This window comes from Zootoca vivipara, chromosome 4, assembly GCF_965207765.1.
Source record: "Zootoca vivipara chromosome 4, rZooViv2.hap1.1, whole genome shotgun sequence".
Classification (NCBI taxonomy): domain Eukaryota; kingdom Metazoa; phylum Chordata; class Lepidosauria; order Squamata; family Lacertidae; genus Zootoca; species Zootoca vivipara.
Genome location: NC_142587.1, coordinates 76344402 through 76372176, shown reverse-complemented (window position 1 = coordinate 76372176; position 27775 = coordinate 76344402). Strand labels below are relative to the sequence as shown.

General features: G+C 41.5%; 1 protein-coding gene across 2 annotated transcripts in view; it reads right to left on the bottom strand.

The window, feature by feature from the left end:
• The window catches only part of DCLK1 (doublecortin like kinase 1), a 197069-nt gene that overhangs the window by 51942 nt on the left and 117352 nt on the right, over positions 1 to 27775 (bottom strand). For both annotated transcript variants that reach the window (XM_060273780.2, XM_060273781.2), the window contains exon 6: positions 20275 to 20369. In XM_060273780.2, coding sequence (XP_060129763.1) covers positions 20275 to 20369 — 95 coding nt within the window. The remainder of the gene's footprint in view (positions 1 to 20274; positions 20370 to 27775) is intronic.

Here is a 27775-nt window from a genome sequence, read left to right as displayed (position 1 = left end):
CTAGTTTTTGTTTATGTAACCCTGATTTATTTTTCCTGAACTTTCTCAGCTTTTTCCCCAAATAGGAATTTCTTGCGTCATCAACATGTCAGTCAAATTTCTTCTACTGTTACAATCATTTACATGAGCTGCTTAGTCTTAATGTTCAGAGACTCTGCTCATTATTACTTCTACTTGCCTTTGGACTACTTGTTTGACCAGTAAGTTTTTCATTAAAATGCCGTTTTGTTTATAAAAATCTTTAAATAACTTGGAAACATCACACACAATATTAGGATTCCATCCAAACTTTTAGAGCTTTGGTGAAGGAGTTAAAAAATACATGGTCATCCAAAATTCTGCCCAGATTTCTGCTTTTGAGAGTTGCATTCTAGAGGCACCCACCCTTCTTCCAGACTGGCTTGACAAAATGTTGCGTGTTCAGAACTTTAAACCTCCCCCTTAAATAAATTCAGACAAGACTCAAATTTTGGTTTGGTTTTTGGCAGAATTTAGGCCACAACTTTATTGATTACAGCAAGTGAGTGGTTGCATAGGCTCTGGTTCGACTAGTTCCCTGCACAGTGGCAGGTAGTGCTGACCCAGAGCTCCATCATAGGTCAGCCTAGGGTGAACACCTGGAATGGCAGAAAGCCGGGGACATGTTATGTCCACCACCCAGATGTCCCCCTGGACTCAGGCACGGGCACAACCCCTCACAGGGTTGACCAAACCATAGAGTCCCTGGATTCCTTTAACGGAATACCCCTTCGCATAGGGATGGCGAGAGCGTTCTCCCATCCACAACCTTACAAGTTGTGACTATTTGCTACGTGGCAGGCAAAACCCAAATGGCACCAGCCAATCAGGGAAAATTCCTGCCACGCCCCTGACCCAACGACAGACGACACATGACAGCATAGCAAGGTCAAGCACACAAGCCCTAAATATAGGGATAGTTGGGGGGGGTTGTTCCGATGCACTGACCAAGAGAGAAAGCTCAGGGTCACGTGCATTGGCATATATAGGTCCCTTGTTCCATTTTGGCTAGCGCCCATTGGTCAGATTGAACCCAGCATCAAGGGACCTACCAATCGGGTGTTGTGGCTATCCAACCGTACCCACCCAGAACACAAGGGTTTGGTTGCCAGGTCTCCCTCTTTGAGGGAGGAAACAATCTCCCAACATGGCCATTCTTAGGGCCAAACTGGATGTTATCTTGGCATTCGCAAAATACCAAAGAATGTGGTGATAGCACAGGGAATATTTGCAGGTTGAGTAGGAAACTTGGCCCTGTCTGTGAACATGGATTCTTCTGCTATTCTCCCATCTCCAACACATACCCCCCTTTCCCAACCAGGTTCTCTTTAGTTTTAGCAACTGACTGTGGAAAATACATTTGAAAAATGAGAGGGGGGCACTTTTAGGCAAATGTACAGGTTGGGGGAGGAGTTAAGCACCTTCTCCCACATTCTAATTTCCCCTGAAAAATGCAAATCCCATCCTTCCATCATGTTATGGCTTATAACCAGTTTACCTATCAGGATTTATAAAGAGGAATCTTCATGAAATCTGTTGACTGCTGCTAGTTGTGTCACTTCGAGCAGCTTTTCTTGCCTGAGCACACCAAGTGAGGATGTTCTTTTTCTTTTTCTCCTTTTGGATTTTATTCTTTGAATAGAAAGCCCCACATTATAAACTGCTTCGGACCCCAAAGCTTAGGAGATGCTAAACATCTAAAAAGATTTCAATCAATGACTATTTGGGTAGAAATGCTTGAGAATCCTGAGTGATGCAGCTGCACTGTGCTCCCTATAGCTCAGCACAGCTGTAGATCACATTAGGATCACTACAAAGAGAGAATTCCATACCAAAGAACCTCTATGGAACCTAAAGCGTTTAATATAAATGGCCTGTCTTAATTTTAATTCAGTCTGCACCATGTGAAATGTCATCACCCCTAAACAAATTTTAAGAGGGAACTCTTGCCTTGGTTTCTGGCCACCTGGCTGTTTTTATGGCACACCTACATTAAAAGAAAGTGGCTGCATAAAAGCAGGATTGGGTCTTTAGTGTAATAAGCACTTCACATCCAGCTCAGGTTCGTATAACAGATGGTCAACATACCACCATTTCTCTATGATGGGAAAGGGAAGATCAGTGCTATAAAGTTTCAACCACATCTTACTAGAAGATTTGTTCGGCAGCTCATTTGTAAACATTTAAAATGGGGACGCCCAGTAACATTCCTCAAATTCAGGGAGCAAAGTATCACAATGCATACAAATGCTCAAAGCATGCGTTATTATTTCATTCTGAAGATTTCCCCCTTCTACATATATTTGGGCTTTACTTGGACTTTTTAGGGAGGCATTTACGGTGGTTCCTTAGCATCAGGAAGCCAAGGAAGAAAACTTGCAAAATGAGTATCTAGGAATCTGCCTTTTGCAGATTTCTCCACGATTTTTTTGTAAGCAATGCAGTAAAAATGAATGCTAGATTATCTTTTCCAGTCTTTAAGCCAATTTATTTGTGCTTACGTGACCTAAAAATTATATTACAATCAAAGCTGCAGAGGAAAGATACATGTAATTGTATCTCCTCTTTATTTTTCTTCTTTATCTGTTAAAATATCAGCTTCAACAGGGCAGCTGAAATCAGGAGAAGAGGGATAAAACTCACCTATGCGTCCATGCTGCTGGGGGAGATAAACTGTTAAGTTTGCATTTAAAGGCGAACCAACCTAATTTGCAGTTTGCAAAACAGTATGCAAACCAAAACACAACCATCCTTCAAAATTTGAACTTCTCTGAATTTTGCATATTGTGTAAGTTTATCACCCAACCTCTCCCCTCTACTCTCTCCCCACACCTCTGGATACTGTATTATCTTACAGTGAATGTAACCAGATGACTTTATAATCTGAACAAACAAACAAAAAGAGACATTGCACGTTCTTTTGTAATTCATTAAAATCTTTCATAAAAATTATTACTATTGTTTTAGAAAAGCAATTTCTCCAGCCAGAGTGTGTGTACAAAAATGCATATACTAGGGTAATGTGCATTTATTATTGGAAATAACTTATCAAAGTGTTGGTGCTGACCTCTAAAGCCCTAAATAGCCTCAGTCCAGTAAACCCGAAGGAGCGTCTCCGCCCCCATCGTTCAGCACTGAGGTGTTCCTCCGAGGGTCGTCTGGTGGTTCCCTCACTGTGAGAAGTGAAGTTACATGGAACTAAGCAGAGGACCTTCTCAGTAGTGCCGCCTTCCCTGTGGAATGCCCTCCCATCAGTTTTCAGGGAGATAAATAACTAAACAACTATAGAAGACATCTGAGGGCAGTCCTATACAGGGCCGGCTCTAGGGGTAGGCTGGGTGGTGCCGAGCCAGCAGGGGTGCGCCGCACGGCAAAGCCACGCGGAAGCCATGCTGCATGCTGCACCTGCCCATCAGGGTGGGGGCGCCGGAGCGATCTCCGCACCACAGCACCAGGGCGCCCGGCATACTTGAGACGGCCTGGTCCTTTTTTTTTTTTAATAATAATATTTTATTTTCCAAAAAAGAAAAAAGATTAACAAACCACTAAAAACAAGAAGGAAAAAGCAAGATAAAAAGAAAAATACAAATACAAAAAGAAGACAAAAAACAAAAACATATAAAACATTATATCTTATCTCCTCACATTGTAGATTTGGGACCTCCTCGGGTTCCCGTTCCTGTGATTCTTATATACAATTCTTAATTAGCAAATTCTATATCAGAGTATTCACCTTATAAAAATTCCTTCTTTCCCTGTAAATAACATCTTCACATGTTCCACAGTTTTAATTGTAACTTAATTTCTAATCTAAAATATTACTTTAGCATATTTTTTTAAATACAATTTAAAATCTTTCCATTCTTCTTCCATCGCTTCGCCTGGTCCTATATTGTGAAGTTTTTTTTAATGTTTGATGTTTTGTTATGTTGCTGTAAGCCACCTAGAGTGACTGCAGAAACCCAGCCAGATAGGTATAAACAATAAAATTCTTATTATTATTTCATTAAAGTTATAATTAGGGGAAATTGCTTTGCAAAAATGTGTATATTGGGCAAACTAACATACGAAAATATGCATATTAGCAAAAATTCACCCTAAAATGCTAATGAGTCCTTATTACTTGGTTGTTGCTTTAAAATGCACACTGCTATGGGCATGTAGAGAACTGAACTTAAGATTGGGGGGCGGGGATGAGAAACTGAGAGAAACTGAAATTGATAGATTTGCCCATCCCAACCTGTGTGTTCTTTCAAGTTAAAAATCATCATTATAATGAGACTCCTGTTTCACATCTCTTTTCCTCCCTCTTCGACATTTTAAGATGCATGCATATGACTAATGAGCAAAACTTTATTCTCATATATTGTCAGTGAGCCCCAGCAGCTACTGGTTGAGTTTCTTTGAACATTCTAAATGCTCAGGATGAAAAGAATCATCAACAGAATGCTAATAACAGTGGCGTTTTTGTGAAGGCAGTGGAATACCACTGAGGATGGCAGGAAAAAAAAAACTTCATGAAGGCATGGGGACAATGAAACTGTAAAAGAGAGACAGAATGGGCAAGGGAAATGGAGACTAGGGAGCAATGAAGCTGAAGAAGTGGAGGGACTGAATTTTATATTGAATTAAAAACTAGGTAAAGCTTTGGTTGAAAGTCTCTAATGCAGTTTTATTTTGACGAAAGCATCCAGTACATGATCGAGCATGAAATAATTGCTATCCTATTACCAAACCTGGTCTGCACAAAGCAGAGACAACTAGCAAGGGTTGATGATCAGCTGCTAAGTTTTCACTGGAAAAACTAGGAAGTGCATATGCAACTCATGTTATTCTGAAGAAGCATGTTGCCCGTCACCACAAAGAGCCTTTTTTCAGATTTTAGTCTTTTTAGACTCAACAAGCATGTGTTCCTAAAAGGTAACTTAAAAAGAGAGCTTCTAAAGGCAAGCTGATAAGAGGGCTAAAACATTTAAGTGTATTACCAAACCAATGTATCATTCCATACATTTCAAAAGCACTGTCTGCATTTATGGTTAAACCAACCCATTAAGCTCTATGATTCCCGCAGTTCAGTGACAACCCCCCCCCCCCCATGTGTATGTTATAGCAGAGATTCTTTGTCTGGTTTTCCCATTTTCAAAAGAAGCTCACTGAATATTTAGAATAGATTTTCCCATTTATTTATTACATGACTTACAGCTTAAAATCCAGCAAAGGCAATCTGTATGGCAAGGTCAAATACAAAAACACACACACACAATGCACTGCATTGATGGTACAAAATGAAGGCAGTTCACTTGATTTATTAGAAAACGAAAACTATTTTCTGCTGCAGCTACTTTAAAAACGTTTCACTGGTTTTGCTGATTATCAGTTACTTTGGAGAAAACAGAGGAAAAACAAAGGAAACCAGAAAAGTATTTCCAAGAAAATAGTATAAAAAATTGTAAAGTTATTTCATCAACTAGCATTTACAATACAGCAGTTTTCTTTCATTGGACAATATAAACCAAATAGAGATTATTATACAAGGTAAAGAACAATTATCCCTATATAATATCACAACACACCAGATGAGATGAGTACAAAATTGGTTCAGTACTTGCTTGTCCATACCTTGCTGCACTGCGATTATTTGAACAAATGCAAACAGAAATGCACAAATACATACACCAAAAGGCATACAGATATGCACATGCACAGTGTTTGTCTGTGTGCATGTGCAGAAAAAAAAGAATACAATCCTGGATCACAAAGGGCTTGTTCTCATTATTAAAGCCTTGCACGTGATCAGACACACAGGTATGCAACCACACTGAAAAAAGAAATCATGAACCAGGTGTACACGTGGCAAACTGGCAACCAACCCCTTAATTTCAGCAACGGGGGGGGGGGGGCAAGTTTAGCTTAGATCATAAGGTTCATCATGTGCAATGCATGGTTCAGACTAATCTTTCTCCATGTAGTCAGATACCTGTTTTTATTACTGTACATAAATCTGGCACATTTGGCATGTGAACCATACCAGAGAAAACACCAGTGTCATGCGCCCACTTTTTCTCATATGATGCTGGATCTACAAGTGGCAAAGGTCTCTGGAAAGTACAGGCTTTGTATTGTAACCTGGGAGTCATCATTAAGATTCAGTATTACATGCACACATATATACAAGGCTTATTTATATTACTATTCATCTCTGTATTTGGTTTACAACTGTATATGCCATACCATACCAATAACAGAGGGTTGAAGTAATTTAAACTTTGAGATGCAACTTTTGACATTGTGATGTGGAATATAAGCTCACAGATCTATAACTCAATTATGTAGAATGTGATTTTAATTACAATGTGAAGGCTGCTGCCTTAGTATCGCTACTTGCTCATCCATTGGTGGAAGGGGATCTCTGGATGTGGCTCCAATGTTCTCTCATACATACAAGCCCTTGGATGATTAACTTAAACAAGGAGAAGCAGTTGCTTGGCATTTTAAAGCTTCTTTCCACATGCAGGAATGGAACAATAGATCTTCAGCTATTTAATTCCCAAAGGCAAAAGCCTATCATCTATTTTAACTATTCATTTTAAACACGGATTTATTTATGTTTTTTATATATAAAAAAACAGCAGGAGTAAAGGCTTTCAAAAATAATTTGACTTAACTTTAATGTTTGCACTCCCTGTTCCCCATAAAATCCAAACTGAAAGATGGAGGAAACTTTGTGAAAACTAGCGAAACAAACCTCCAGTGTCTGTGAAATATCCAGCTTAATTAATTGTTAGCATGTTACATTAACACACTAAACAATCTTGTTGTTTTGTAAAACAAACTACAGTACCAGATGCTGGTCACTGGAACTGCAGCATGTGGAGAGAATTGCAGCCTTCCCTCCCCAGCCATGATCTTGGTAAAAAACTGTGCCCCACATCCTGCAAGGCAAATGGTATAATTGTTTCTGCATTTGCATTTTGGAATTTCTACCAGCAGAAAACTGGACTTTATTGTCTGTTAAATGGTAATACTTTCCAGGCACTGAGGAACTTTCATTTTACAAGTGAATAGAATCTCCCATGAACACTACTCAAATTACAATGTTGTGTGAAACTGGTAAGGTAAAGCCTGTCACATTCCTTAGAAGAGCGTATACAGGAAAACGTGCTATGGTACACACCGTCTAATAATTTTAAAATTATAAGCTATGCAATATAAGGTTTGTGGCAATATTTTACAGTAATAGGAGAAACAATATTGAAATATTTCAAACACCCAACCCCCCCCCCCCGGGGGGGGGAACAACCCCAGACTTATGTCATTACATTTCCTTCCTTCTGGATAAATGGTGCCAACACAATAGGAACCTATTCTGATCTCCCATGAATTAAAGTACTGTACTAGAATATAACTGGAAATGGAAACATACCCGGCTGATCTTATTCCCTTTGCCTGTTTCAGGTACAATATCTAATGGTTTGGAAAGTAGCTGACATTACAGGTTTCTTTTGAAATGAAAGACTCTAATTAAAAAAAACCCTGTAAATATCAATACGTATCCCAGGTTTTCAGGGTGGAATGACTCCAATAGCACAAAAAGCACCTGTAGTACACCTTTTCCGCCCTGAACCACATACTTAACACGTGATAGCGTTGTACTGTCCTTTGTGACATACTAAAACACAACTCATAGGGTTTTAACCACTGAAGTCGTTACACTAATGCAAGGACTTCCACTTGCTCAATGGAAATTCCTCTCCCCCTGCCCATGAGCCCCCAATCTGCCCCAGGGGGAACCTCCAGGAAATATTTGCGAGAGAGATAAGGGAAGGCGAGGGAAGAGAAACTCTACTGCACAATTCTAAGCGCTCGCACTGATGTAACAACTTTGGTGCACACAACCCATAATACCATACATCAGCATTGTTTATTCATTTTTGTTGCACATTTGAATAAAAAACACTGAAGGTATTTAAATGAAAGGACAGAAGCATGGCCCTTAAAACTTGAGCTTGCCTTCCTGTGTGTAGTACTAATACGTTTCCTTCTGGTGCCCAGTGATTTGTAAGGTGATGCTGGCTATGTTTCTATAGGAATCAAAAAGCCAACATTAATTCATAAATTATTATGTGAAATGTTAGCAGTAGATGCCTCATATAAAACCTTACCCAATGTGTTTAAGCTACAGTATCTAGAAGTAACAATCAATAAATTAAAAGCAAGAAATCAGTGTTGCAAGACCATAATGATTTGCAATAAAAGCACTGAGTTCTTGCTCTCAAAACAAGGCAGTGGAGCATAAACAGTGTTGTAAATATCTGCTTAAGGGCCAATCCAAAAGAAATTTCTCCTAAGAAATTTCAGGATCCCCTACTAAGAGAGAGATAATACACAAGCACCAAGGGAATCTTGTACTTCTCCCATTCTAATCATTGAGACTTACATAGAAAAAACATTCCACTGGATCATGCCCATCATCATAATTAGTTTAACACATACATACATTCACACATACATAATTTTGCTGCTCTGAGTTCAGCATATTCATTTTTTTTAACAAGTCCCCATAAAAAGGAAAATGAGAAATGGCTGATTAGACCCAAATACTTCAATCACCATAGAGATTTCTATTTTTAACTGAGGGGGGGGGGGAAGCTGTGTCTTAAACCTGCAAAGCATGTTCCTATATTTACACCTAACAGACATGCAAAAAGTCCAAAGCAAAAACAAAAACACATTTCCTAGTGAAAGACCTAAATTTGCGAAAGTGTTTGTGTGGTGTAAATGATACCATAAGATGCTTAATCTCAAGGGCGGACTTATAGAAGATTGAGTGGAACTCTGTTTGGGTCCCCAAAATGCCATTCCTGAGGGTCAATGGACACCCCTGGAATGGTGTGAAATGGGGCCAGGGGTTTGGAGCAGGGCAAGGAAATGAAAGGAATTCAACAGGGCTCCCTTGTACAGGAAGGATTCAATAAGTGGACGTTCCAAGCTAAGGCAGCTCTTTCTTCTTCTTCAAAATTTGTCAACGTCATCAGTTTATACAGCACACATTTTTTTATAATGAGGGCAGATTTATTATAGAGCTACGGAAGTTCAAAAAGGACAAGCAGTATGAGCAAAGTGCATCTGAACTGCATTTTATTTTCATAACAATTTCTACCAGTTGCCAACAGCTCTACAGGCAAGGGCCCCTTTTCCAATAAAAATTGGAAACAAAGTGTTGAACAGTAGTAAAGATATGGGCTCGTATCCAGTGCTACTGTGAGTGGAAAGGATGTGCATGGAAGTTCTTCTACTGATATCCGCTCCTCCAGCAACCCCCTTACCCACATCATAGGCATTTATTTACTGAGGGTTTCTTCACCCTCAGGAGAAACTTTTCAGTGAGGAGGGCAGATGCCTGTAGCAGTGAGAAGATGCTCAGGCTGTTCCTTGAACATGTATCCCTTCTGCTCTCAACTACATATCACGGTGAGTGTCTTGGAAAATAATAGCACCTTTGGACATTATGTTTACCCTACCCAATTTTCATCTCAAAATGTTTACAAAATTTGTTATCACCTAGCCTAAGAGCCCTTGTACAGAAATCAAGTCGCACAAGCACATAACACCATTACAGTTAATATATTATATATGTATATAGGGACAAACGCCGGTGTTTTAATATTAAAATACGCAAAACGCTTTTGTGCAATTCACTAATGTCGGTTAGCAGCTAACTACATTCTTAGGAAAGTGTTAAACCTTCACCCAATCACAAACCATTATGCACTGTTCCATTTTCTGGTTTTTTGTTTTTTTACACAGAGTCTCCTACTGAATCCAAATCATCCGAAGAGAGAGGGCGATACAGGTCCTGTAAGATGAAGTGCAGTATAGATTTGTTTACTGTGCTTGATTTGCTGCACTGCAACTTTACTTCTTAATTTTTTTAACTAGCGCCAGAGAGGAAGACCGAAATAAATAAATAAATAAATAAATTCAGCATTCCTGTGATTTAAAACAGGCTTTAAAAAAAACCTACAGCAGATATATATATGTATATGAGATAATTTATATTCTGACATTTTACCCTTTGATAATTTTGACATCTACTTAGTGATGGTTTCTTTAAAGCATGACAGTATGCTGAGAATCCTGATAATGCCATAATGAATGCCTTTACATTCCTATTGTTTGTTTCATCTCTCAGTATGTGAGAGAACGGAAGCAGTTTGGTAGAATGGCAGCATATGGGGGGCGGGGAATAGCTGTGCTTTTACTGACGGTAGCCAAGCAACCAGTTCATATGAGCAAAGAGAAACAGAGCATGTGTATAAGTGAGCCTGTGTGCGTGTTAAGACTATCTCCATTCGTTTTCTACTCCTACTGATAGGATCCTCTGACTGATCAAATAATCTACAAGTGCCAGAGATGTGGGAGTATAATAGATGGCCTCGTTCAATCTACACAGCACAACACATGTCTCACAGATATACAGTACAGAAAAATAAAGAGAGGATGTTCAGGAATAAGAATGGGATAGAATGATAGCAGCTTTGTTTCAAGGTGAATTACATGGAGGCGTTTGTTTAGTGGAGATGGAGATAATACAGTGTTAATACGACTTGCCATGCCTCCCATGCAACATTGTAGATTGAACAACACTAGAGTGTGATAAAAGGCAATGTCCCAGTGGCATTGGAATGGGCACAAAGGAAGACTCCATAGGAAAATGATGAGAGAAAACTTAACACAACAGGTACAATACTGTAGAAGGACACACGAGGAAGCCTTGAATCAACCCTTGCCAACCTGGTGTCCTCCAGTTGTTGGACAACAGTGCTCATTAGTCCCAGCCAGAACAATGGGGGTTGCAGTCCAACAACATCTGGCGGGCACCAGGTTGGAAAAGGCTCCCTTAGACCAAGGGCTCACCAAGTCAAACATCCTGTTTCCACTGGTGGCCTGTTAGGGGACATTGCCAGTCTTACAATAAACAAACACAAACGGAATTATCACAAACAGCAACAAATATTAAATGGTATAAACCTGATTCTGACTTTTCATTGATGAGGTTATATACAGGGGTAACCAGTATGTTGATGGGCTGTAATTCCCATCAACCCTGCCCACTAGCAATGGTGCCTGGGACTGATGGGATTTGGAGAGCACAGTGGCGTAACACAGTTTGCTGGTGCCCAGGGTGTTGTGCTGCCCTGGTAGACCGGGCAGGCTGGCAGGGCTGGGCCATCACTGAGGAAGCTGCCTCTGCAGATCACTCATGCACCAGAGCCCAGGGGAGGAGAGGCACAGTAATGCCATTAACTGTAGCTCCTCCTCTCTGCAGCTTCCACCTCCAGGTCTGGACCCACAGTCTGGTGGCACTGGGCCAATGCCGAGCAACCGGCCTCCACAATTCCCTAGTGCATGTGACACCCTCCCCCTCCCCCTTCATCTTGGGTGGCATGCAGACGTCCCTTCAATGGCCATGAAGAGATGGAGCTGCAGCCACCCCAGCCCCAAACGTCTGGGCAGAGCACGGCGTACATCCCTGCAGCTCTGGCCTCAATAAGGGAGCATGTTGTGGGGGCTCCTTGCTGTGCCCCCTCAAAACTGTGTGCCTGGGGCCCCGGTCCTTCTGCCCCCCCTTCTGCCTCTGAGTGAGTACCACACTGGCTATCCCTGGGAGTTATATAAAGGAATGACTAACAACTTACCAAGGAAAAGGTCTGTGCTTATCTTCTTTCGTTCTTTCTATTTCTTTCCTATTTTCCTTTCACACCCTTTTATCATTTGATATCTTAATTTTTTTAGCCTGCACCAACTCTCCAGACAATGTTTTAAAACTATCATCCATAAAATTCTACTGCAAACTGCCACAGGCGATTAAAGAAGCAGATATGGGAAGGGGAAATAAGAGGACAAAAGAGACCCCATACAAAATAACGGAGAATAAAAGGCCAAATCATGAAATAAAGTGATGGCACTGCCTCATGATATCAACATGAATAAAGCTTTAGAGAACCAGAGGGGAGAGCTAAGGGAATAAATCCCAGGGGGATGTGGACAAGTCCTGTAATCTTGTCATATTCTTCCCCATGTCCCAAAGACTTATTTTGTTTTGATTGTTCCAGCAACAAATACCGGAGAGGGGAAATATTTTGGTGTAACAGCTGAAAATTTTCCTCAGGAATCTCTTTTAGAACTTCCTCAGCCTTTCTGCTGTTTGGCTTTGTGAGCCTAACTTTATTCATTTATTATTTAATGTAAGCCGCTCAGAGAACTTTATGTTATAGTGTGGGAGCATCTAATGCTCATGCTCACATAGCAACTTATCGGAGAGCCATATTATGTACACCACTCAGTATTTCCCCCCCCCCCTGAAGTCTATAAATTTATCTTAAAAAATAACTTGGCACCCTGTTACACTGCTCCACACTTCAAACTATTTCACTTCTGTGCCATAAGTTGATACAACACAAATAACTTATCTGGAAGGGATTGTTTCTCTACACAGCAGGTGCAAGTAAACTTAATTTATTTTAAGACTGAGCTTCGGAGTTGAATTTATACAACAGAGGAGATGTTAATGGAGGCTGCACAACATAGTAATAGTACTCCATTGTTATCTGCACTCCATCTGTACTCAGGGTCATCTTAAATTGGAGGAATTCATGGGCATCCAAGCTATATATAGGCCCCAGATCCCTCTTGAAGCTGGTTCAACCACCAGTTCATAATATACTTAGAATAGTTCTTAAATCTAGTTGTGCCTGAGCCATCTCCTTCCTGATTCATTGAATTAACATAATGCAAGCCCAGACCATGCAGGAGTTGTCCTCACTGCAGCTCTTCCAGACATCAGCACCAAGAAGCCACCACATGAGCTTCACATGTTACCTTGTAGTACAGGAAGGAGCAGAACTGCTGTGGCTTGCTGCCATGGTGATGAGGTCAAGTGACCCCCACGATGTCAAGTGCCTCACCCACAAATCACTGCAAACTCCATTTACCAGCAAGCACTTCCTGAACCCTAGGCCTGTCTGTACACATACTCTACCTGCTACCATGGCCTGGCTGGATGCAGAGGAGTGGTGGGAGGCCCTAGCTGGGGAACCCCTGAGAGAACCCCAAGGGAAGAAGGCTCAGAGCCAGGGGATTGGTGGTTGGACGATGATGAGTGGTCAGAGGGAGATGAGGGAGCAGACTGGAAGGAGGAAGTGTGAGAAGCTAAAAAGGCAACAGGGTTTAGTGAGCAGGAAGAGGCTGGGACAGAGAACAGTCCTGGCTCAGAGGCAGAAGAGGATGCTGGAGAGGAGGGAAGGCAGGAGGCAATGATGAGGCAGGCTGTTGAAGAAACCAGGGAGCCTCCCCCTCCTGCTGCGACCTGCACCCCTCCCCCCAGTCTCCCTGAACATACAGAGAAATGAAGAGCAATGAGATACAAGGCAACAGAGCCTTAGGCTGCTGGGGAAGGGCCCAGGGGAGGAGCCTTAGAGAGCTGTGGGAAGGCAAGGACCTTCAGTCATTGCAACTGCCTCGTTGGGACAAGGCATAGTGGGAAGAATTGCTGTGATCACTAGGCCTGCACTGTTTCGGTTTATTGAATAAAGAGTTAACTTCACTGACACTGGTGTTTTTATTGCCCTGCACTCTTCTAGAGCAAATCACATCCCTAAAGAATTTTACTGTAATGCTTAATAAAGGATGGGGTATGCACCAAACGGAATGAAAAAAAGAATGGAAGGCAAGTATGCTAACAATGGAATATTACAGATCTTTAAAAAGTTGCTAATGCCTCATACATTGAGTTGTATTTTATTCATCATTACAACACATTCATATTCGCCATACGCACAAAGTACCAAGGGCCCAATCCAATACCACCACACCCAGTGCTTCATCAAAAAAACAAAAGCTGTGTCCAGATGACAACAGTATAACATCAGTCAGAAGGGAGAGTGGAATTGCAGTTACAAGCCCCAGCTCTTCACACTGACCATGCCTTCTGAACAAAGCTGACATACATACAACCTCCATAAACATACAAGCTCTGTTCAGGATCAATGTTTGGACACTAGAGATCAGATGCACTGGAGGCGATCTCATTACATTATCTTGATGCACACTGAATTGTCATTTGAAGATAGTTAGAAATGTGTGCCAAGTTCGCATCATTGATGTGCACTTATCTAAAGATCACTATTAACAGCATTTTATTAGGTGCCTGGAGGTCACATCAATAAAAGAGATTCATCCAGTAAAACAGGGTGGAGATACTTTATTCTGTCAAGGACCACATTCCCCCAGGTGCTAGCACTGGACAGGGCCAGAGCCAAAAGTTGGCAGGCACCCACTTTTCTGTCACTCTTTCTGATACCACCTTTCCCCATTTCCCCCTCCTTGCCGCCCACGTGAAATTAGGCTGAGAGTCTCATGCAATAAAAGGGCAACTCAATGTGCCTGAATGATATCAAGCAGCCCTTCTGGAAGTTCATAGAAAAAGAGAGTTCGAAAGCTCATACCAAAATAAAAACTTAGTTGGTCTTTAAGGTGCTACTGAAGGATTTTTTTTTATTTCGCTTCGACTCAGACCAACATGGCTACCTACCTGTAATTAGGCCAATCAGACATGGATATCATTTATAGCAGGCATGTCCAACAGGTAGATTGTGATCTACTAGGAGATTACTGGATGTCTGTGGTAGATCACTGCTAGATCACTGGCACCCCTAAAAAAAGCTCACCCAAAATTTTCCTCCTCCCTAAAAAAAGCTGAACAACTATGACCTGAAGCCCTAAACAAAAATGGGCCTCCCTCCCTCCTAAAAGAAGCTCAACAAGTTTGACCTAAACCCCCAAAAAGGGCTTCCCTTCCTTAAAAAAACTCAACAGCTTTGACCTGAACCCCCCAAAAGGGGGTAGATCACTCCCAGTTTTTAACTCTGTGAGTAGATCACAGTCTCTTGGGAATTGGCCACCCCTGATTTATAGGAAGAAAACCAGCGTGGGGTTGTTGGTGCTGTTGTTTTGGTTATGGTACTCACTGGTCACCTCTTTGTTTTTGCTGCCCATGGCAGCCATTTTGTATTTGCACCCATGGGATTTTTGTCAATATATAACTACCAGCATGTCATTCCTCCCACAAAAAGTGGAAAAAAATATAGATCTGTGATGATATAAGCAGGCTTAATTCATTCTAACAATAATTATGCCATTAATGATGAAAGTGCTTTACAAAGTAAGAACAAAAAGACAAGACCCCTGCTCTGAAGTCCATGCCACCTAAAATTCAGCACAAAGGGGAGTGAAGAAAGAAGTGCACAACTTTGTGTTAAGTTCAGCTGCACATACTTAGGTTTCGTTTCAGTATTGAATGAGGACTACAAGATCATGCTCTTTGGGACTGAAAGGAGTATAGTAAGGGAGATAGAAAGGATAAATACGACACACAAAATAATTTTCCCCCCTTCCAGTAGCACCTTAGAGACTAACTAAGTTTCAGATTTACCTCCACCTATCTGCCCAGCCGCCAAATTTATCAAAGAGTTCCATCATCCATGTCCTGAAGCCAAAAAGGCCAGTTTAAATTTAAGGAAGGCGGTTTTAAAAAACCCACTAACACAAAATGTTCATGTGAGCAGATGGGGGAAAGAACAAAAAGTTAGTTGAAGTCATTTCTGCTTTTATAATGGTACTTTACTGAACTCATTCTGATTCATTCTCTCTGATTCACTCTGATGTTTCTTTACGCTCCCCAGACTGTACAGAGAAGAAAGAGATAAAACGGTGCTTCCATTTATGAGCTGGTCCAAAGATACTGCAAAGAGATGTACCCCTCCCGTTCACGAATAGCTAATTAATCAGTAATTGTCTTTAATTTTAGAGTGACAGCACCTTCCATCTTCTTTGAAGGAAGGAGTGCATCAAATATAAACATGTTGAAGAGGCAGGTCTAAAAGGAACAACATAATTATTATACTAACTGTATCATTCACCTCAAAATCATGGTAAATTTATTAGGTACTTCATGAAAAGCTAGAGTCTAGGAGATAAGTTGAAGCCAGTTCCCTGACTGAAAAGCTACAAACTATGCAGGGCCGTCTCAAGCACGTCAGGCGCCCTGGTGCCGTGGTGCGGAGATCGCTCCAGCGCCCCCGCCCCATTTCTTGCTGTGGCTGGTGGGCGGGCGCCGTGCAGTGGGTGGGCGCCACGCAGTGCCCCCCTACTGGGCCGGCGCCCTGGCACCCCACACCACCCAGACTACCCCTAGAGCCGGCCCTGAAACTATGATTGCAAACATTGAAGTCTATAAATTATGGCCTCGTTCAGATGTAATGGCTTAGTGATGTGTGAATCAGCCACAGACATCAGCTCCACTCCTTTCCTCTCCTCCTCTTGGCATCCCAATGAGGTGGAGATAAGAACATAAGATGCGGCTTGCTGGATCCAACCAAAAGCTTATCTAGCCTAGCATTGTGTTCTCACATTCTGTTCTCCTTTTGGAGGTTTACATGCAGGACATGAGATCAACAGCACATGACTTTTGTGATTCCCAGCAGTTGCTATTGAGAGGCATATTGCCTTCGATACTCAAGGTGATATAGCCATTATGACTAGTAGCCTCCATGAATATCTTCTATGAATCTATCTTACCCTCTTTTAAATCTATCCAAGTTGGTGGCCATTACTACCTCTTGGGGTAACAAATTCCATTCTTTAACTATGTGCTGTGTACTGCCTTTTGTCTGTCCTTAAACTGTTTTTTAATCAACTAGTTTAGCATTAAGTTTGATTGTGGACAAGTTGTGGTTAGACTTAACTATTGTTAGGGAAGCAAACCAACATGAAGCCATGGTTCCCTAAACAATAGTTAAAATTAACAGCTCCTGCATTGCAAAGGGCAGGGGTGTCAACTTGAATAAAATATTGTTGGGTGCAGGTAAGCCCTGCCCCACATAATCGATCACATGACACAGTGCGCACACACCATTTGAATGGGAATGCTCATCAACGGCGCCTAAGAGTTGGCTCCTATGGCAAGGGGTTGGACTGGATGACCCTCTTGGTCCCTTCCTACAGTTCTATGATTCTATGATCCCACTTGCCTCTAGTCCATGGGTAGGCAAACTAAGGCCCGGGGGCCGGATCTGGCCCAATCACCTTCTAAATCTGGCCCGTGAATGGTCCGGGAATCAGCATGCTTTTACATGAGTAGAATGTGTCCTTTTATTTAAAATGCATCTCTGGGTTATTTGTGGGGCATAGGAATTCATTCATTCCCTCCCCAACATAGTCCGGTCCCCCAAAAGGTCTGAGGGACAGTGGACCAGCCCCCTGCTGAAAATGTTTGCTGACCCCTGGTCTATACTGTAGTTGAGTACTGGTATCAGGCTCTTGGTGTGTTTTTTTTTTTAATCTGAGGGTGCCCATTTTCTTTATCCTTAACACAGCTGCCACTGCCCATTCACTTGCCCTTCTCCTGGCCCAATTCACATCACTTCCCAGAGGGAAAAGACAAGATATATCCTGCTGCTGCTCCTGCTGCTGCTCCCCAGCGTATTTGTTCAACATTGATAAGTAAGTAGGCAGCAAGAAGACAGACAAGGAACACGTCCAGGATGTTCCAAGGACTGGAATTGAGGCCCCCCTACTGATGAGCAGGCCTCAACAGGTGCCTTCTCCAGCAGTTACTAATCATAGCTATATCATTCTCTCACAGCCAACCTGTAAGCTAGGCTATTTATTACATTTATTTCTCACCTTTTTGTCTAGGGAGCTCAAGGTGAGCCACACATTGCCAAGTGATGTCCCATCTAGATATTGACCAGACCCAATCCTACTTAGCTTCAGCAAGATTTCTACATCATGTGCCTTCAAGACCATGCCCTGGATTATTAAATTAGTTCAGCCAAAACACAGAGAAATGATGGGCCTAACCATATTAGTAAACAGAAATGAGAGACATGAGTGTGCTGTCTTAAGGAAGACTTCTTTAGGATTCAGAGAAGTAAAGGAGATACCTCTTCCGACTAGTTAGCCCTATAATAATCAATATAATCAAAGGTGTTTTGTACTAATATGTTACAAGCATGAAAATAACTGCTATAATTATTTCAGAATGATTATTGGTTTATGCACTAACATAGGAGACTAAATAGATTCTTCTAAAGTCTAATAATGGTGATGTTCTCATGATGAACACGGGAATAAGTATAAGCAAGCCTTGGGCTCAAATGCTCTCCCTCTTCTTTGTGACCAGGATAAGTGCTATGACCAGTGGTTCCAAATTAGCTAATTGCTGAGGACCCCCTATTTTTCAAAAGCCAAGCCACGGACCCCCTACTTTTGAATTTTTTGATAACTCTATGGTAGTTACCTCTGCAAAGCAATTTTTTGAACAAAATGTGGGGTAGCTCCTAATAAGCAAAGGATTTTAGGTATACTAAAAACAAAAAAGACCATAATTTTGTGATATTATCATGCAAAAAGGACAAAAAAATAGTTTGGGGCAGGCAAGGGATGAGACCACAGACCCTCTGGGTGCATTCAGCAGACCCCCAATTAGGAACCACTGGCTTTGACAGTAATAACGTTCTCTTGAACTCGGTTTCTCATTGAGTATGAAAGTTAGATTGTGGTTTATACTACATATGGTTAAGTTAAACAAGCCAGCTTCATAAGCTGTGGTTTGAGGATGGCTAATTTTGAATCTGAGAAGAATGAGTGATTTAGGATTGTATTCAGCTTAGTCCTATTTAGAGTAGATGCGTTGAAATTAATGAATCCAAGTTAGTTGTGTCCAGGAACATAAATGGATCTACTCTGAGCAGAACAAGCACTGAATATCAATCACCCTTAACAATGATCCTCACTTTGTATGCAAAGACAGACCAAGTTTAAGGGAGATGCTGCAATTTTTCCTCCTGACCAGATGAAAGGAAGTGAGGGAAGGGGAAAGCATGTAAGTCCAAGGCTCACTTGGGCTTTTCCAGCTCAGGTGTGGTGTGCTAAACCATTGTTTAGTGTGTTGTGCAAATGCAACCAGAGTGTGCAGGTGTATTTTTTCAAATACTTTTTGTGCATTGATAAATTGTTCTTTCATTATTTTTCACTGCTCTTGGCTTGAGGGGGCACATACTTTTGTCTCTTTTTGCACCATAGAGTTCATTGTTTTTGAATGAAGGGTGGGAAAGGGCATTTTTCTTTCAACAGAGAAACGATTTGCAATATATCATTAAGAATGTAGCATCACAAAAGGAGTACATTTTCTTAGAGAGAGCTCTTTCACAAATGCCAAGAAGGGCAGTCATTTCAGTTCAACTGTTGTTCCAGTTTATACAACAGCTTCTAAACAAGAACTGTAGACAAGCTATTTTGACCAGGCATGCTACACCTGTAAGAACAGTGGTTTTCAAACAGTCTTCCCATGAGCCCTGGAGTTTCTTCTAAGTTTGTCAGGGGAGGAGTAATGGACTGCCAAACCCCCAAAAGACAGATTGTCCTTCATTACCCTGCAAAATTCAGCCACAAGAAACTGTTGGGTGTCTACCAGGTTGAACTCAGTTCACATGGGACAGCAGAGAGGCCCAACAGATTTGGCCAGAACACTGCAGGAACATGTTTTTCTGCAATTTCCCATGGATCTGTGATCTACCTGCAGGGGTTTCTGGGATGCTTACAAAATTTCACCTCTCCAAATTTCTCAATAAGGTCCCAGGTCTTGGGTGTGTTTGTGATACCAATGCATTAGTTATCTGCAATTACTTTGGATTAGATTTCTGGACCTTGTAAAGACAACCACACATGTACTGTTCTTGCCCCAGCTTTCAGTTCCTTCAATTTTTTCCACAACACTGTTTTTTCTTACTGTTATGCTATGCACACGAACAATTGTACAAACTGAAACAATACTCTCAGAGTTCTGGGAAAACATATTGCACCCAGTGTTTCAATGCACACAATTGTTTCTGCTTATCAGGGGGGGATCAGTATTAATGGGAACAAATGGGAGGCTCCAAAATGAGCAAGCTGTGCGTACATCAGGTTCTGAGACAATTAATGAAATTTTCCAGAGGATGGGACATGGAAATAGGGTAGAGCTGTGGGCCAAGCAAAGCGGGGGGTGGGTGGTGGGTGGTGGGAATTCCCTATCCCAAGGGGTTTCTCAGCAGATCCCTAAACGAATAAAGTTTGAAAACCACTGCAACAGATTAAGCTATTTAGTATCAAGGTATTCTCTTGGACACTCTTAATAACCACAAGTTTCCTTACCCTCTGTTTCCGCAGGCTTCCTGGGCTGGTGGGAGAAGGGCTTGGAGACTTCCCAGAGCGGGGAGTAGAAAGCTGGCTACCAGGAGTTCCATTAACTAGAAGGACAAATAAATAAATTAGATATGCACATTGTTGGAACAAAAAAAACCAAGCAACGTGCAACAAACATGATTCATATTAACCAGTTATTTCTTATAAGCATTAAATAAAGTACCTCTCAAGCTAGCACTCTCCACATTACGATTCAATACCGGCCTGCCTTACATTGTGCTTAGATGAGTGATCAACTAATTGGTATTCATTGTGTGGCCCCAACACCGATGAAATTAAAATTATTGTACTCAACTGTGGAGTGCTTGTACATGCAAAAACATGCAGAGCCATATGCTTTCCCCACCCTGCTGCTGCCTGCATGAAATCTCTTCCACTCCTTGCTTTATATATGTTTCTTAATCTATTAGAAATTTAAGATCACTGCTATATTATAGACAATATTAAAACAGTGTTGGTACTAATAGGTCACTACCTTGCAGAAGTGTCCACATAGCACCTTTGACCCAAGCATTATGGGTGCTGCCATTTCTAACAATGATGCCCAATACACCTCGGTTACTCTCCTCTAAATATGAATGACTCTTTAAAACTGTGGAGACACTTGTTATGAGTAGCCTTTTCTATTTCCATAAAATCTGCTGTAAAACGAAGAGCAAAAACCTAGCAGAGACTGAAGGCACAGCACAGAGCAGCACCTAAGCAAAGGATGCTAACAATGTAGTGAAAAATCACATAGATAGAAAGAGAAATGCTACGGAAGAAAATGTCTCCTCAGACACACCACTTCTAGGTTACAATCTATATTCATCAGCAACAGGGGAGGGGGTGGGGAGCGGCAACTACCAGACATCCGAACTCTCCACCTTGTACTAATATTTACATGTCAGGATAGTAATAAGGCATTTAACTTACCTTCTATGAGTTCTAACATGGACACAGACTTAGTGTTTAATCAGATAATGCCAAGCAGGAAAACGTTTGCCTTTGTACTATACCCAAGCAGCGGCAGAAATGGGAAGCGTTGGGATTAGTTAAGGATAGCCAAAGCTGCTCACACTGAGAGCTGAATGAGATGCAGGATTCATAAGCCGAAGCCTTTTCTGCGTAAGGCTGACGTCTTCCGAGCAGCAGTGGGAGGTGCAGGTGCTGTCTTAGGGGCTACATCAAAGGTGTAATTAAGCACAATGCTGCGACTTCAGAATGCTGAGCAACTGCAGCCCCCACTCTGATCGGCGAAGCCCCAATGCCTTAACCATCTTACATGCTGCACACTGAATCATAATGAGGTGCCTTTGGGGGCAATATACTAAATGACTCATGTGAAAATCACAGTGACAATAACTCTTGTAAAGCCACAGCTGACTGGCAGTCTCGCAACTGCTAAACCCATCAGAGAAAACTGGATTTTTAGAGGTTTGTGGGGTGGAGAAGGCGTTCCTTCCCCATCTGCCATATATTCAGCTGAGACAAGAAAAGGGATTGGCATGGTAACTAATGGTTACAAATTCTGCTATATGTTAGCGCTCATCCTTGAAAGCCTATTTCTTTCCATGCATTGGCTGTGGTGTGGGAAAGGCATGTAGTTAACAGACAATGTCAGCTAGAATGTTAAGGAAAGGTTTAACCTGTGCTTTGGGAAGTCTCTTGTTTTTCACAAGCATGTGCATCACTCAAACAGGATTTTGAGTGAATGCATGCCAAGGACAAAGGATTGTGAATCAGCACTCATTCATCAGTGGTATTAAATGGAGTGGAGGAGTACACCTACACATGGATTTCTAAGAGGCAGGCTAATCTAGTAAAGGATGAAAGATAGAAGCATGCCAGCCAGCAACACATTACTACCAAGATTGTAAACAGCCTGGGCTTGTATATAATTTCTCTTTTAGATGTTAGAGGTTTTCGATGTGCAACATGTATGTGTGGCATCTGGTGCCACACATACATGTTGCACATAGAAAACCTCTAACATTCCTTTGAGGATCCTGAAGAGACTACAATATGGCTTTGAAGACAGTTACAGGTATCATGTCACCCAGGGTGCAGCATAAGACAAATTCATACGGTTACAGGTTCTTTCTCCATCATCTCCAGTTTCAAAGGTTCTCAGGTAGCAAGACTGGGAAACATCTTAGTCCCCAGAGAGTGCCACCAAATAGCAATTTGGGGCTAGGTGGACTAATGGTACCCATGTAGTATACTCCAGATTATATGGTGGACTCCCCCTCCTTCCTCACTCAGCCTGATATCACCACTTTATTAAAACCGATGGAAAGAGGTATTGGAAAGCGAGTTTTATGGTCATCCTTCCATCAGGAAATCCAGCGCAAAGACCAATACCTCATCTCCAGTTTTCAAGGACCTGTATGCTAAGGAAAGCTATATTTATTAGGTAATGCCAACACTCTCTGTGGTGGTCTGAGACAACTTGAAACTAGTACATGTCATTTTCAAGAAGTATTCACTGCATCCTACAGAACCTTGTAGTTTCATAGTAGCTTGTAGGTGCAGAATGGACACAGATTTTGCATTCTAACAATGCTTTTGTATTCAGTTTCCTTCACAGATATTCCACTTGGATTAAAGGTAGGTGTGTGTGTGTGTGTGTGTGTGTGTGTGTGTGTGTGTGTGTGTGTTGGAAGCAGGCATCAGCAATGGTCGGCCTTCAGGCGAACTCCACTGACAGGCAAAGAGAAGTGTGGAGAAAATAGCATTTGTTGGAACTGAATTTGTTGGTAGTACACTTTCCCCAGCCTGGTGCCCTCTAGATGGGGGACTACAACTCCCATCAACCCAAGCCAGCATGGCATGATATGAAGGCTGCCTTAGGGGTGCACCTGAGGCCACATATCCACACTGACTTCTCAAAGTAGTTATTTGGGATAGGTAGTTACTAGCCAGGAGACAAAGCCTTCTTGCTTGCCTTACCAGTTATGTTGAAGTCTTACTCACTGAGGATGACAGTAAATACTTTAAGCCAAAATAAAATCCTTTGTATTGATTTATGCTCATGCTGGGTCTCTGACATTTTCAGACCAAGGTAAAGGTAAAGGGACCCCTGACAATTAAGTCCAGTCGCAAACGACTGTGGGGTTGTGGCGCTCATCTCGCTTTACAGGCCGAGGGAGCCGGCGTTTGCCCGCTTCCAAAGATACTTTTTCCAGGTCATGTGGCCAGCATGACTAAGCCGCTTCTGGCGAAACCAGAGGAGCACATGGAAACACTGTTTACCTTCCTGCCGGATTGGTGCCTATTTATCTACTTGCACTGTGTGCTTTCGAACTGTTAGGTTGGCAGGAGCTGGGACCGAACAACAGGAGCTCACACCGTCATGGGGATTCGAACCACCGACCTTCCGATTGGCAAGCCCAAGCACCACAGTGGTGTAACCCACAGCGCCACCCGCATCCCTCTGTCTGATATTTTCAGACCAAAGAGCAACCTAAATGGAGGATGTAGGAACATGACAGTCTGCTTACTAAATTTCCTTGTATTGTAGGGTTTGAATTTAAAGTTGTAACCATTTATGTCACAACACACTAAGCTGGAAACTATGGCTCTAAAACAGTGACACCTCAACCTTCACAGCAGGGCCCAATAACACATATTTAAAAGCACGTATTTATTTTCTAGGATAATCTGCCAGTTTTCTTAGAAAAAAGCCACGGCAGCACATTGTACTAAAATTATATTGCTTTTTAACAACTGCTAGTAGAGGGGAGAACATTTTGTACTTCTGCTAAAACATGCCTGTTCAGTTGATGTTGCTTATTTACTAAAATGGGTTGCCAGACACAATAGAGACAAAGGACAGGGGCCAAGATGATAAGGGGAATAAAGTGAAATGTGTTCAAGCAAAATAATAATAATAATCCAAGAGGGTGTTTTTTTTTTTAAAAAAAAGTATAATAATGAAAGTGAAGTGCACAACAACCATTACCTTAAATGACACAGACGACGTCCTTGCACCTAGCTGTGTACGCCAAGAGTATTTTGCAACATGTTTTGTTTTGTGTGCTGTTACAGCAAAAGAACCACAAGACAGCTTGTGTAGTTCACAGCTAAGCCTATGTTCTGAGCTGATCTGGACCAATATAGACATTCAGATTCTGTAACATGGCAGACAGGTTATGTAGAGGCAGATTTAAGGGTGTGTGAATGGTTTGGTCACACTGTGCTCTGAGCCTCGGAGGCACCACAGGAGATGCTGCAACTATGATTTAGAATGGAGCACGAGAAGGGGGGGGCTCTGAATTTTGGCCTTGCACAGGGTGCCATTGAAATCTGAGACCCCCCAAGGTCCACCACTAGGTTATGGGAATGTACCATCTCAGAATACAGGTGATGGTGGAGAATGAATGAATGGTCCCCAACTGTTAAATGCCCGACTTTAGAAAGCTGATACCTGGGCTCAGATCCATATAAAGGTTGGGGAACCTGAGATGTCTCCATAGCCAGGGCTTGGTACAAAGTAGAGAATGTATGATGAGCCGGATGGACACACTGGTCTGACTCAGCCAGGATAAGGAAGCTTCTCCTGCTGCAGGTCAGACTAAATACCCATCTAACGCAGTATCGTTTACTGTCACTGGCAGTTGCCCTCAGAAGTCTTAGAAAAGGTTTTCACCATCACCTGCTAAGTCACCCTTTTAACTGGATATTATTATTTTGTTATTATTTATTAAATTTGTTGTCACTTTTAACCCAGAGTGACTTCAACAAACTAACCAAACAAAACCCACATAGGTACATTTAAACCAAAGGGATAGGGAATACATTAAAAACAACCTGGCCACTTCTAAAAGGCCACAGATAGTTAAAGGGCAAAGGAGGAGGTGGTGGTAGTGATAATGCCTAGAAGTGCAAAGCATGCACTCTTTCACTGAATAACGGTCTCTTCTTGGGGGGCAGGCACCTGACAAACTCCTAGGTAGAGATGGGAGTGAGGCAACATGACTGATGCTGAGGAGATACAGCCTTGATCAGGCACCCCCAAACTCGGCCCTCCAGATCTTTTGGGACTACAACTCCCATCATCCCTAGCTAACAGGCCCAGTGGTCAGGGATGATGGGTATTGTAGTCCCAAAACATCTGGAGGGCCAAGTTTGGGGATGCCTGGCCTTGATCATTCCCTGTATAAATCAGATGTGAATTCAGGGATTCTTTATGAGTGGTAGCATATAGCATGAATCTGCAGTGAGGATTCTTGATGTTGGGGTTCTTGAAGCAACTTATTCCCAGTTCAGGGTATAAATTAAAGCTGAGGCACAACTGGAAACAAAACTGTACTTTATTTAACTTTATCCCACTCAATGAGGGATTATCCCTTCACTAGGAAAGGCACAATACCATAGTGCAAAAAGGTATGGGTCCAGGTACAGCTCATGACAAAATCCAATTAAAAGCACAAGGATTGGTTAGTTTATGTCATTGGTTTCAGTGGGACTTGGTGATGATTATTTTTTGTGGGACCAAGGACAGAATGTAAAAAACTGATGGAAACAAACCATTATCAGGAGAAACGGCTGGAGATTCTGTTTTACAGATCAGCCAACCCACTGAAGCAGAAGGAAATCAGCTGAGCAAACTAATGATAGTTTTATAACCCTGTTTAAAATCTATGCTATATACTTGTTGTTGTTGATTAGTTGTTTAGTTGTGTCCGACTCTTCATGACCCCATGGACCAGAGCACGCCAGACACTCCTGTCTTCCACTGCCTCCCACAGTTTGGTCAAAGCTATACACTTAGCCATATTTAAATTTAATTATCCACCCACATTAAAAATATGGAAAAAATGCAATTAGTTCAAGGTATTCCATGACAACTCGCATCTTGCAATCATATAAACTAATGGCCATTATGTTGTTATATACTGTGATAAATATTTCACAGTGATTACTTTTAAGACAATGCAGGATACCATTTAAAAATAAATCCATTTGGTGCTGGCCTTACCATGGAGCTATCACAAAAAGCAGTTGCTTTGCACAGAATTTCTTTCATATATCCCCTCCCTCTTTATATTTATACCATTAAAATGGTCTCTAGTCCAGAGCCAGAAGGGAGAGAAGAGTATACTGTTTATTCATGGCATTTATATATCACCCAATTAATGATGTCCTCTAGACACAGTTCAAATTTTGACATGGTTCAGTTTTGACTGATGTGAAAATGTCCAAAAACAGCAGTGGTGAAAATTAATATTGACATCTCTAGGACAGCTGCAAGTATTGTATCAAGTGGCAGGGGACTACATCCTAGCCTATCCAAATATACAATGAAGGTGTGGAAAGCTTTGTGATTTGTAGACCATTTGGCAACAAAACTGTAGTCAAGTAAATCGCTCAGCTTCCCAAGGAACTGCAGCCTATTGAACCTTGACTACTGAATTTGGCTCTACCTAGTGCTGTGTTTTGTTTTTTGTTAATAGAAAAATAGGTGCCGGAGCTCACCATGAACTTCTCCCTTGTTCTCTTAGAATGGCAATGGTGCCCACCTTCAGGAAGACTTATACTAGGCTAAGGGAAGAATCTGAATGGGAAGTTGAGTTTAAGGCAATGGTGCACAGTTATCTCACTGTGCCAACCTATATACAAACACAAGCAGTGTATAAGGAGAAAAGGGGGAAAACAGAGGGTTTTTTTTCTAGACCTGTGTTTTGAGAAATGTGTTTTAGGATGGCCTGAAAATAAATGTATGCTTTTAAAAGAATAATCACAACTTAAATGCAAGGAGTGCCAGTTCTATGAAGATGTATATTTTGTTCATTTCTGTTTTCATGGTTACACACAGCTTTAAAACTGGTATGGGCAATAATCAAATTTATAAAAATCATAAGAAAAGCTTGCTGGATCATGCCAGTGGCCCATTTAGTCCAACATCCTGTCAGTGCATAAAACAGTAACCACAGGTAAACAACAATAATTGTAACAAGCCCAGAAATCAATTACACAAGAGAAATGACAGTCCGTATAGCAGCAACAAAAATATATCATACTATATAATATTCTGAATATGCAAGGAAATTACCTTTCCACACCAAAACCAGTCATATGTTAACAAAAATAGAGACACTGGCCTGGTTTGAGTGATGTTTTATGGCCTACAAAGCCAACAGAGGGCATCAGGGCCAAGTGCTTCCTTTCTGTCTTGCATTATGCCTGAGTTCTCAATTACATCCAAACCAGGGAACTCTAGTTAAATGCAGTTAATTACAAACAACCAATATAAAAACAATTCAGAATTAAAACCTACATAACAACAACAACAACAACAACAATAATAAAGGTATAGTAAGGAACTTACAATTTATTACAACTGAATAAATAGTACATATAAATGAACACTGATATGAAATCCTTAACCAGCTGATTCTGATATTTTAAGTTACATTATTCCAGTTATTAAGGTAAAGGTAAAGGGACCCCTGACCATTAAGTCCAG